This window comes from Phacochoerus africanus, chromosome 15, assembly GCF_016906955.1.
Source record: "Phacochoerus africanus isolate WHEZ1 chromosome 15, ROS_Pafr_v1, whole genome shotgun sequence".
Taxonomy (NCBI): Eukaryota; Metazoa; Chordata; class Mammalia; order Artiodactyla; family Suidae; genus Phacochoerus; species Phacochoerus africanus.
This window is the reverse complement of record NC_062558.1, coordinates 100,985,734-100,998,499: the sequence shown is the minus strand read 5'-3', so window position 1 is coordinate 100,998,499 and position 12,766 is coordinate 100,985,734. Positions and strand designations below refer to the sequence as shown.

At 35.0% G+C, this 12,766-nt stretch overlaps 1 protein-coding gene across 6 annotated transcripts in view; it reads left to right on the top strand.

The window, feature by feature from the left end:
- Positions 1-12,766, top strand: part of RNLS (renalase, FAD dependent amine oxidase) — a 290,892-nt gene that overhangs the window by 244,063 nt on the left and 34,063 nt on the right. For all 6 annotated transcript variants that reach the window (XR_007132177.1, XR_007132179.1, XR_007132178.1 and 3 more), the window contains exon 6: positions 9,259-9,434. Coding sequence is in view for 2 of the 6 variants with exons in the window: in XM_047760356.1 (XP_047616312.1) it covers positions 9,259-9,434 (176 nt within the window). In the remaining 4 variants the exon portion in view is untranslated. The remainder of the gene's footprint in view (positions 1-9,258; positions 9,435-12,766) is intronic.

Below are 12,766 nucleotides of genomic sequence, written 5' to 3'. Positions count from 1 at the left end.
TCATTTGCTTGAGTCAGTAATTAAAGAAACATTTTCACCCATATAGTGATGCTTTTGGTCTGCAGCTATGGTGTCTGACACTCCTTAAGTTTCTTTAGTCCTCTAGTTCCCTGTCAGAGATGGAATCTAAAGCTGGCCTTAGGAAGACAGAAATGGTGAAAATTTGGGCAAGAAGTGGAAGGGGAATATCCTAAGTTAAAAGTGCCCATATATCCAATTTTTAAGACAATATAAAAATGCTTTCTTCCTCCACTGCTTTGATAAGTTTATTGTCCTATACTAAATACTTACTATATTTTAGGGTTTTTTCCAGAGAAATCTATTCTGATTCACTGATTATTATTATTTTTAACTAGTACAAGGCTATTTTGATGACTGTGGCTTTATAATGCAGTTAAATATACAGCAAAGTTAGACTCCATCACTATTTTTTTGAAAAAATTTTATTTTATTTATTTTTTTAATCATTTTTATTTTTTCCATTGTAGTTGGTTTACAGCGTTTTGTCAATTTTGCACTATACCTCAGAGTGACCCAGTCATATATATATATATATATATATATATTCATTCTTTTTCTTGCATTATCCTCCATCATGTTCCATCACAAGTGACAAGACATAGTTCCCAGTGCTATACAGCAGGATCTCATTGCTTATCCATTCCAAATGCAATAGTCTGCATCTGTTAATCCAAGCTCCCAGTACATCCCACTCCCTTCTCTTCCCCTTTGGCAACCACAAGTCTGTTCTTCAAGTCCATTAGTTTCTTTTCTGTGGAAAGGTTCATTTGTGCTATATATTAGATTCCAGATATAAGTGACATCATATGGTATTTGTCTTTCTCTTTCTGACTTACTTCACTTAGTATGAGAGTTTCTAGTTCCATCCATGTTGCTGCAAATGGCATTATTTTGTTCCTTTTATGGCTGAGTAGTATTCCATTGTGTATATGTACCACATCTTCCTAATCCATTCATCTATCGATGGACATTTGGGTTGTTTCCATGTCCTGGCTATTGTGAATAGTGCTGCAATGAACATATAAGTGCATCTGTCTTTTTCAAGGAAAGTTTTGTCCAGATATATGCCCAAGAGTGGGATTGCTGGGTCATATGGTAGTTCTATGTATAGTTTCCTGAGGTACCTCCATACTGTTTTCCATAGTGGTTGTACCAATTTACGTTCCCACCAACAATGTAGGAAGGAATCCTTTTCTCCACACCCTCTCCAGCATTTGTCATCTGTGGACCTGTTAATGATGGCCATTCTGACTGGTGTGAGGTGGCATCTCATGGTAGTTTTGATTTGCATTTCTCTAATGATCAGTGATGTTGAGCATTTTTTCATGTGCTTGTTGGCCATCTGTATGTCTTCTTTGGGAGAAATGTCTATTCAGGTCTTTTGCCCATTTTTAAGTTGTTTTTTTTTTGTTTTTTTTGTTTTTTTTTTTTTTGCTGTTGAGTTGTATAAGTTGTTTGTATATTTAGAGATTAAGCCCTTGTCAGTTGTGTCATTTAAAACTATTCTCTCTTCATTCTGTGGGTTGTCTTTTTGGTTTATTTATGGTTTCCTTTGCTATGCAAAAGCTTGTCAGTTTGATTAGATTCCACTGGTTTATTTCTGTTGCCTTGGTAGACTGATCTAAGAAACATTTGTATGGTTTTGGTTTGTTTGGTTTTTTGTTTTGCTATTTTAGGGCTGCACCTGTGATATATGGAGGTTCCCAGGCTAGGGGTCGAATCGGAGCTATAGCCACTGACCTTCACCACAGCTCGTGGCAATGCCGGATCCTTAACCCACTGAGCAAGGCCAGGGATCAAACCCACATCCTCATGGATCCTAGTTGGGTTTGTTAAAGACTGAGCCACAAAGGGAACTCCAGGAAAATATTTGTATGGTTGATGTCAGAGAATGTTTTGCCTGTGTTCTCTTCTAGGAGTGTGATGGTGTCTTTGTCTTACGTTTAAGTCTTTAAGCCGTCTTGAGTTTATTTTTGTGTGTGGTGTGAGGGTGTGTTCCAGTTGCATTGATTTACATGCAGCTGTCCAGTTTTCCCAGCACCACTTTTGAAGAGACCATCTTTTTCCCATTTTATACTCTTCCCTCCTTTGTCAAATATTAATTGACTATAGGTATCTGGGTTTATTTCTGGGTTCTCTATTCTGTTCCATTGGTCTGTATGTCTGTTTTGGTAGCAGTACCACACCGTCTTGATGACTATGGCTTTGTAATATTGCCTGAAGTCTGGGAGAGTTATGCCTCCTGATTGGCTTTCATTCCTCAGGTGGTTCCGTACAAGATTTTGGATTGTTCTAGTTCTGTGAAACATGTCATGGGTAATTGGATAGGGATTGCACTGAATCTGTAGATTGCTTTGGGTAGTATGGCCATTTTTACAATATTAATTTTTCCAACCCAGGAGCATGGAATATCTTTCCATTTCTTTGAATCCTCTCTAATATCCTTGATTAATGTTTTGCAGTTCTTAGCATATAAATCTTTCACCTCCTTGATCAGGTGTATTCCCAGGTATTTGATTTTTTTGGGTGCAATTTTAAAAGGTATTGTATTTTTGTATTCCTTTTCTAATATTTCATTGTTAGTATACAGAAATGGAACCTATTTCTGAATATTTATCTTGTATCCTGCTACTTTGCTGAATTCATTGATCAGTTTGAGTAGTTTTTGTGTGGAGTCCTTAGGATTTTCTATATATGGTATTGTATCATCCGTATACAGTGCAGTTTTACCTCTTGTCTTGCAATTTGGATACCTTTTATTTCTTTTGTTTATCTGATTGCTGTGGCTAGGATCAAAAAAATTTAAATAATCTAATCTCACTGCCTTATTTTTCCTTTAGAATAATTTTTTCAAATTCAAAAATAAACTTGTAGAATTAACTAAGAATTATTTTCTTACTAGTTACTGATGATACACAGTAAAATTAATTTAATATCAAAAATTTTGAAATTAATTTGATGGATTTAATACTGGCTTACGATTATTTTAGGTCATGATATTCCTTCTTCCCAATAAGTATAAATCTTATTTCTGTCTTATTTCTTAGTGCATTGACCAGAACAATGTTAAATACCATTGGTATCCTTGATTTTACTGTGAAAATCTATATTATTTTATAATAAAGTATGATAAAGACCAACAGCTTAAGAAAAGAATATATTCTCTCATTTTGAGAAAAATCACATTTTTTTCATGTTGTATCTTTTTTCCCTGAGTTGATATTAAATGTTAATGAATGCCTTTTGAATACACATTGTGATTATTATGTTTCTTTTCATTGTACATACTGATATGAAAAAACATTAATAGAATAGTATGTAGTTTGGTGTGTGTTTATATGTGTAAATGCATGTGGATATCTGTAATCAACAATATACTAATTTAACAATTTTAAACAATTCACAAGTAAAGCAGTTAGGTCCTGAAATCTTTTTTGTTTTAAATATTTATTGACTGTGTTTTCCATTTCATTTATGTATTTTAGTTTATGTGGGTTTTATTTATTTTTAGTAAATTTTGATATCTGTTATTTTCTAAGAAAAAGTAGCATGTTTCTTTTAGATTTAAACATTATTCACATGGATGGCTACACTTTTATGGCTTTAAAAACTTCTCTATACTTGCTGTATCCTGTCTGGCACAGGAAGACATTGGGAATGCTTGCCTATCTTTGAGTGGAGTGGAAAAAACAAAAAAGAAATAAAACGTCTCCCCTAAGATGCCAAACCACATATCCACCCTCAGGCAGATTTGGTGCCAGAATTCATTCTGATTGTATGTTCTAAAAATCCAGTTAAAGTAGTCATATGCAGTATTGCCCCCAAGGTATCTGATAGAAACAAAAGTAAGTCTCCAAAGGAAAAATCTTTAAACTCATGCCTCAAAGGATTTCTGAAATAAAGTTCCTAAGAATTTTAGGCTCACCATAGGAACATTGGCTCACAATAGGAAAAAAAAATCACAAAAGACACAAGAAAACACACCATCATGAGCAATACTTACTAATGTACCTATTAATATGAAAAAGTACATATTAATATATATGAATATTAATACAAGAATGACCTGTAGTTTCATGTGTGTTTATAAGTCAACAAAAAGCAGAATCAAACTCATAAAAACTGCACATTTCTGAGTAACTAAACATAACAATATAATCTGTTGAATTTGTTTAAAGAAGAGTACTGACAGTGTGACAAGGAGAAAGAAGCTATCAAAATTGATCATGCAGATTTGAAAAAAAATTTTTTAATGAAAAACAATAATTTAAATTTGCAATTCAGGGAGTTCCCATTGTGGCTCAGTGGAAATGAATCAAACTAGTACCCTTGAGAATGTGGGTTGGATGCCTGGACTCACTTAATGGGTTGGGGATCCAGCCCTGCTGTGAGCTGTGGGAGCTGTGGTATAGATCACAGACATGGCTCGGATCTCACATTGCTGTGGCTGTGGTGTAGGCTGGCAGCTGCAGCTTCAATTAGATCCCTGGCCTGAGACTTCCATGTGCCACATTGGTGTGGCCCTGAAAAGCAAAAAAAAAAAAAAAACCAAAAACTTGAAATTGAAATTCAAGGGATAAATTAAACATCAGAATAAACACGTATTTAGGGAGAATGGTAAACTGAAAGATAAATCAGAAGAAATCACATGGACTCTAGAATAGAGAGACAGAGATGGAAAATATTAAAAGGAGATCAAGACGCATGAAGATAGAATGAGAATATATAGTATATCTCTAAGTAGAGTACTAGACAGAGAAGAGAGAATGGAGAGAGCTAACAGCTGAACAAGTTTCAAAATTAATGACAAAAGTGAGTCTTCAGATTCAGAAAACTCAATGAGGTCAAAGAAACGCAAAACCTCAAAATGTTCAAGTAAAATAGCAGAACACCAAAGCAAAGAGAAAGTAATAGAAGCATCCAAATATAAAAGAAGAATTATCCAGAATTCCCTGACAGTGCAGTGGGTTAAGGATCCAGCATTGTCACTGTTGTGGCTCAGGTTCAATCCCTGGCCTGGGAATTTCCACACGCTGCCATTGTAGCCAAAAAAAAAAAAAAAAAAAGAAGAAGAAGAAGAAGAAAAGAAAAGGATTACCTGCAAAAACGACCTGCAATCAAATTAAAAGTTGTCTTCTTAACAGCATCAATAAAAACAAACCTACATTGGAATAATATCTTTAAAGTGATGAGAGAAAACATTTTCAATCTATTATTATGTACCAAGGACAACTATCTTTTACAAATAAAGGTAAAATAGAGACATTTCTAGAAAATAAAAAAACTAGGAAGAGCTTTCCTTCCACAGAACCTCATTAAGGAACTTCAAAAGAAGATACTTTGGGAAAAGGAAAATGACCCTGGAAACATGTGAAGCTGTGGATAAACATTAATAAATATTAACTGTTTTAAAAAAAACTGAAGAAGTATATCCTGGACATCAGAAGCTTACACAAAGTTAAGGTATTCTAAAGTTCTTATATTATTCAGGAGATGGATAGAGATAATCGCTTTTGACTATATAAATCTATGGGTAATCCCTAAAAATATAAATAAACTGTAAAAACTTCCAAACTAGTAGAGGGGAAGAATGGAATAAGGGAGAAAAGTGGTTTAGTTTAAATGAAAATGTTTAATTAAAACAGCAACAACAACAAGGAAATGTTCAAAAAGTGGAACAAATAAAAAGCAGAAGATAAACTTTAAAGTAAAGTAAAGATATAAAGATATTAACAACATATTTTTAAAAGATATCAGGAAATAGCAGGACACTCTTAACATAGCTTCAATATAAATAAAAACTGTTAGAGCTAAAGGGAGAAATCAGCAAATTTACATCATAATGAGGGATTTTTTTTAACATAGTACTTCTCTCAGTAATTGATCAAACAAAAACTCATAAGATTGTTCCAGTGGACTTATTAAACTATTAATTAAACATCTAAAAATTATATTCAAACACATCTGTAATACTTATGAAAAATGACTATGAATGAAGCCATTCAACAAATATTAAAGTATCGTATGGATCACTTCTCTGACTCAACACAATTGAGTTAGGATTTGTTTCAAAAATTTATCTTGGGAGTTCCCATTGTGGCTCAGAGGTAATGAACCTGATCAGTATCCTTGATGCAAATATTGTATGATTCCATTTATATGAGTTACTTAGATTGGTCAAATTCATAGGACAGAAATATAATGGCAGTTGACAGGGCCTGGGAGAAGTGGGGAGTGAGAGATTAGTGTTTAAAAGTTATAGAGTTTCAATTTGGAGGATAAAAAAGTTCTAGTGATGGATGGTGGTAATGGTTGCAGAACAATGTGAATGTAAGGTGAAAAGTGAATTTTATGTTATGTATATTTTACCACAATAAAAAACCCCAAACCAGAAACTACCTTGCCTATACCCAGGAATTGTCTGCCACTGTTCCTAGAGTGTTAATATAATCATCTTAATACTTTGAGAGAAGTCAACTCTGTATCCCTTTCTAAAGCTGTTCTTACCATAGCACAGAGGTCAAAACAAAAATATTATCTAGGGATGCCTTGTGTTTGTATAGCACTTTGTATTTGAAAATCCTTTTATGTATCCAAATACGTTTAATCTTTGTGACAGCCTTATAAGGTAAGTAGTATTATTCCCTTTTAACTGATGGAAGAAAGTGAAGCCTAGGAGATTGAATTGTCCAAGACCATGGAGCTATTAAGGATATAAAGGTTCAAATACTTATCTGACTGAAGCCATTGTTCTCCCACCATACAGAAATAGTTGTCAACTTACTATGAACTTTACATTTAAAATGCCAAAAGCAGAATGCTGTGCTTTTCAAACTGAATAAAGAAAAGAAAAAGAAAGATAACATCATTACCTTCTCAGTGACCAAGGAATAATGATTATACTAAATTTATGCTCTGAATCTTATTAACATATTTGTGGCTTTTTATAATGCTCTATTTCCAAACCTTGGTCACATGTAAACTCTGGTTGGCTGTTTGTATTTTTACACTTCGGCATCTAAAATTACCCTAATTTGGAGAGGTTGAAGGAACTTTCTACTAAAACTCATTGTCTTAGGTTGCAGCTATACAAATTTTAATTGAAATTCTCAAAAATTTTGTACGATTCCAATAAAAACAAGTAGCTAGGTTTTTCTCTCATTGTTACACAAAGATTGTTTCATTTTGGGTCTTAAATTTCCTTTTCTATTGCTCTACTTGGAGTGGATGGCTAATGTAAATGAGAGAAACTTGGCAAAGCACCATCACTGCCTGTAGTAGTTTTATGAGGTCCCCCCTAGAACGCAAGCCTAGGTCATTGCAACCTCACACACGGCATGCAGCTTGAGTTTGTTTCTTTGAAGCTTGCCATAAATAAGTCAGCTCAGAACCCCAAATCTCCAGCTTCAGAATGCTGACCCAGTAGCTTTCTCAGTCTCTGGAAAGGCATGGAATCTCATGGAAGAGGGGTGGTCTTGCCACCCCCTTTCTGTGAACAAGCCTCCCTGAATGTATTAACTGACAACATAGGTAACACCCCCTGAGGCAATACCCAATAGGTTTCTCTCTGTGGTGATATTCAGTGGAAGAATTGGAGGTTTTGCACTTCCTGGTCCTTCCCTCTGTGTGGTACCAGTAAAGTCGACAATGACAGGTTAAACACTGAATGTTCAAGGAGAGGGTCCCCCTCTTTCCTTTTTCGAGATGTTCCAGCTACTGTGAGGCGAAAACTGGACGATGTTCTTACCATTGCATTTACAGCAGAAATAACTGAAGTGTGTATATACACACATATATATATGTTTGGAAGCACTCCACATTGAAGTGCTCACAGCATTTGGGTCTGTCTTCTCCTGTATTGTGCTATAAAATTCATAAGCCAGAGAGCAACAGAAAAATGAAGTACTTTTACAAAAAATAAATAAATAACTCACACCTACCATTTGGGCAACACCAGGAGAACTTTTCCCTTGAGTATATCTGATTTATTGCTTTTATTCCCATAGCTTATATTTATAAAGCATCTCCCCTGTGCCAGTAACTGTGCTAAGCACATCATGCGTATTATATCATTTAATCCACATGAGAGGACAGTGTGGTAGATACTAACTCATTCTCATTCTACACAAATAAAGTAAAATGTTTAAGTGGGTGTATAGAAAATAAACGGTTGGTTCTGTGTAAAATTACTCTTTTTCTGTGTAAAATTGTACAAATCTACCTCATAGAGATTGCTGTAATAACCCCCCAAAAGAATTTTATAATCTCAATTTAAAGAATTTTTAGGTTAAGTCTTCCCAATCCCTGTCAATACTTTCTCATTTTAGTGTTTTCTTCTCTCAGCAGGGTGGGGAGCATTATCTTTCATACAATTATTTCATGTGTTTGATATCTGTTACTGTTTTCCCTCAACTTTCTCTTCTGCATGATTTAAACAAACAATAATAATAGACAAATCCTGGTTAATATTCCTTCCAAGGTTGTATTCTCTAATGCCTAAGTCACTTTGTTTTCACTGTCAAACCTTATTTGATTTCCTGTATTCTTCTAAAGAGTGAAAGATATGAAGCAGACACTCATTACTTGTCATTGTGAAAATTTAGCAAAAAAATATTCAATAGCAAACAAAAATTGAAAGTAGCTCCATGTTATGAGTGCGGTAGACTTTTTTTAAATGCAGCTTAAAAGTTGAAGAACATGAGATCAAGCCTATTTTTAGAAAGAAGCTTTCTATTTCAAGTGGTAAAGATACTTTATTCTGGAATTTATAGAATTTCAACAAGATATTTTGCAATCCACTTAAGATAAAATTCACAAGGTAAGTATTTATTGAATATCTACTTTGTTCTCAGAAATTAAGGTGAATATAGGCTATGTATAAGAAATGGTCCCTGCCCTAATGAACTTATGATTTAGTGGATGAGAGAGATGAACATACCAGTAAGTTTAATTATTCCTAAGACAGTACATCTCAGGTCCTCTTACCTTCCTTCAGGTTCTTTAACAATACTTGAAAATTTGTTATCTAAAATACATCCTGACTCTGTCCTCTTCTTCAGACAAGGCTGATTTTGAATTTTAGAACTAGCCTAACTTTATGTTTCAAATATTAGAATCTGATTTTCCTTCAGTTATTGTCTGATTATTGTGATCAGTTCTTAAACCTGGATTGAAATGCTGAGAGACACTTCCGTGTTACCCATTTGAAGATCTATCTTTATCTTCCTCTTACACTAGAGTCATCAGAAATTGGGCCTTCCCTTGTGATTCACACCACTGTCCCATTTGGAGTTACATACTTGGAACACAGCATTGAGGATGTGCAGGAATTAATCTTGCAGCAGCTGGAAAACATTTTGCCTGGTTTGCCTCAGCCAGTTGCTACCAAATGCCAGAAATGGAGACATTCACAGGTAATCAGAGAATCCAGTGGTATGAGACAGTTTACTTAATCATACCTGACTTTACTTTTTCTCATCCTTCACCATTCTCTAGTAAAAGAAATTAACATGGGATCTTGGGGGCAAATATGTGTTTGCATGCAGGTTTCATTATCCTGTTATTTCTCCATAAGAGGAGCATACGATTTCCCTCAATGTTATGTTCAAATTCTAGCATCTCAAGACTTAACATACACTGAAAATCTGGGGTTTCCTATGCAAGAAAGGCAGGTTATATATCAAAATGCAGCTGTTTCTCTGGGGTTTTTCTAAATCAGAACTGTGGTTCTATAGAAACCACTATAACCTCCCAAATTTTTGCAATATGTCAAATTAACCTTGTAAGTATATTTTACTACCACAACTTTCATTTTTATTATGTTCCTACTTTAGTTTTGACTGCTGCCAGCAGAGCTCTTTGGGGGAGAAAGATGAATACCTGCATACATCAGCTAGTTGAGCTGTTTTTCAGAGTTAGGTAAACCTACTGATCACTCTACTAGTTCAAACTTAAAAGCTCTTTACACTAAGTAAATGTTGACTTTTCTGAAAATCTCTGCATATTCCAACAGAAGTTTGAGTATTTACAGAAAATGTCTTTTGATCTATAAACTCAGTTGTGAAGTCATTTGGGGACAATGAAGCAAAGGGCAGAAGAAGAAAAGAAGCAGTGGCTTGTCTATTATTTCCTAAGATTTTTGAGTGTCTTGATTAACTGACATATCAGCACTATTGGTTAGCAAAGCTATGAAACTTTTAGAAAAAGTAGTTGTGAGAATCGCAACAGATTTTGTATATTTTAAAGGGCTTTCCAAAATCAGAGGAAATGGTAAATTACTTCCTAAAATATTGCAGCAGGTCTCTGTGTTTACTCACATCTTCTCAAGTTAAATTATGCACTGAACCTTTCCGGAAAATATTTACTTAAACACATCATGGTCACTTTAAAAGACTTTACTTTTTCCTTTTAAAAAAATTTAAAAATCTCAATAGCTAATGTCTTTAAGTGCTGTTTAACTCAGTTTTAGATTGGCCTGAAAAAGAAAACAAGGAAATAATCTTGTTAACATAATTTGAAGCTAGATATATTACCCAGCAAGTCACTTTGCAATTTATAAACATTATTTTTAAAAGAAACAACAGTTTGTGAGTTTCTTCTTATGACTTCCTCATAATAATTTATTCATGAACTGAAAAAATAGGTTAAAATCTACTTATTTCTTAAAATTCAGTGTGTTAATAGAAATATATTTGACCTACCCACAAAATGACCTAGACAAAGTTGTTCACTATCACAAAATTTAAAAAAAAAAAAAATCTTCGAACACAGTACATTCAAACCCTAACAATGATTTTTTAAAATTACAATTTGGATGTTCTCCCTTGAAATTATTCTGGTATACATTTACAGCTCTGTAGTCATGAAGTCTCCATTGGCAGCAGATCATGAAAGGGAATAAAATGTCATTCAGATTTAGAGGTTTGCATTTTTCCCTATTCATAGTACCCTGAGCATCATTCAGCGGAACATAACATTGTCATTGTGGCAGAGATCTCACCTACATTGTTCAGCTGAGAGAGGGACTGAGAGAGAGATCTCCCACATCACCTTAGAAAAAGTGTTAATTCGTGCTGGGATCAAGAGACTTAATAGCATTTAGCGATTTAGTTTTTCTTTTTCTTTTTTTTTTTAATTTTTCTTTATTTCCCCAATACATTATTTTTTTCCTACTGTACAGCATGGTGACCCAGTTACACATACATGTATACATTCTTTTTTCTCACATTATCATGCTCTATCATAAGTGGCTAGACAGCAGGATCTCATTGCTAATCCATTCCAATGGCAACAGTTTGCATCTATTAACCTCAAGCTCATAAAGAAAAACAAAGAAGGACACTATTTAATGATTAAAAGATCCATTCAAGAAGAGGATATTACATTAGTCAATATAGATGCCCCTAATACAGGAGCACCCAGATACCTACAACAATTACTAACAGACATAAAAGGAGTTTTAAGTTACTATCCCATGAGAACATTTCTCCAGTGCCTTTTAACAGTACATCTTAACCTTTGAAGTTTGACGTAAATGTCAATGCACCCCTTTTCCCTTGCCATCCCAAGACACGAGCTCTGCCTTTAATGAATTCATAAATGTTTATGAAAATATAGTCTAAGATAGTGCTGAAACTGAAGAGAAGGACAGTGTAGGAACAGGAACAAAAAACAAAGAACAACCAACTGATATGGAAGTTTCCTTCATTTCTGATTCCCCTTGCAGGGGAATCCCACCCTTTATTTCTTCCAGCCTGAGTCTCACTCTTTATTTCTTTTTCTTCCCTGCCCCATCCTTCTTCACCCAAACCTTCTCTGTTCTTCACACTCCACCCCATTCCTTCTTTTCTTTCTCTCTGATAAAACCCTTCAAGCCCTCATTTTATGGAATCCGAGGTAGACTACAGAACTGGGGTCCCCAGCCCAGGCAGCAGTGGACAGTGTAGATTCCCCATCCTAGGTTTCTGAGGCTAGACTCTCCATCTCTGGACATTTTATTTTTCTCTTCTTTTGTGATCCTTACCCTGCTTCCTGGCACTCAGTGATTGTGGAGGGTAGGAGAAGGAAGAAAGGAAGGGAGATCGCAATGATGAACACCCATAGTGCAGCAGGCCCAGACCTGGGCAATTCAAAGATGTGATTTAATTTAATATCAAAAGTAACCTTATGAGGTTGCTAGTTTTAACCCACTATAGCAATGAGGAAAACAAAGGCTCAAAAACATGGAATAAATATACTAAGGCTCCATAGTTAGTAATGACAAAACCAGTCTCCCTGCCTTTCAAGTCCTTCTCTCCTCTTCACTGATCCTCTAATTCCTATGGCTGCTATAACAAATTACTACCAGTTTGGTAGCTTAAAACAACACACAGCTATTATCATATAGTTCTGGAGGTCAGAGGTTCAAGATGGGTCTCAGTGGGCTGAAATTAAAGTGTTGTCAGGGCTGTGTTTCTTCCTGTAAGGCTCTAAGAGAGAATCCATATCCTTGCCATTTATATCTTCTAGAAACTGCCCACAATCTTTGGTTTGTGACCCCTTCCTCAATCTTCAAAGGAGAAATAGCAGGTCAAATCCTTCTCATACTGCATCACCCTGACCTTTTATTCTGCCTCACTCTTCCTTAAAGGACCCTGTGATTACACAGGACTCACCTGCATAATCCAGGACACTGTTCTCATCTCAGGGTCAAATGATTGGCAACATTAGTTCCACCTGCACCCTTAATTCTTTCTTGGCATATAAT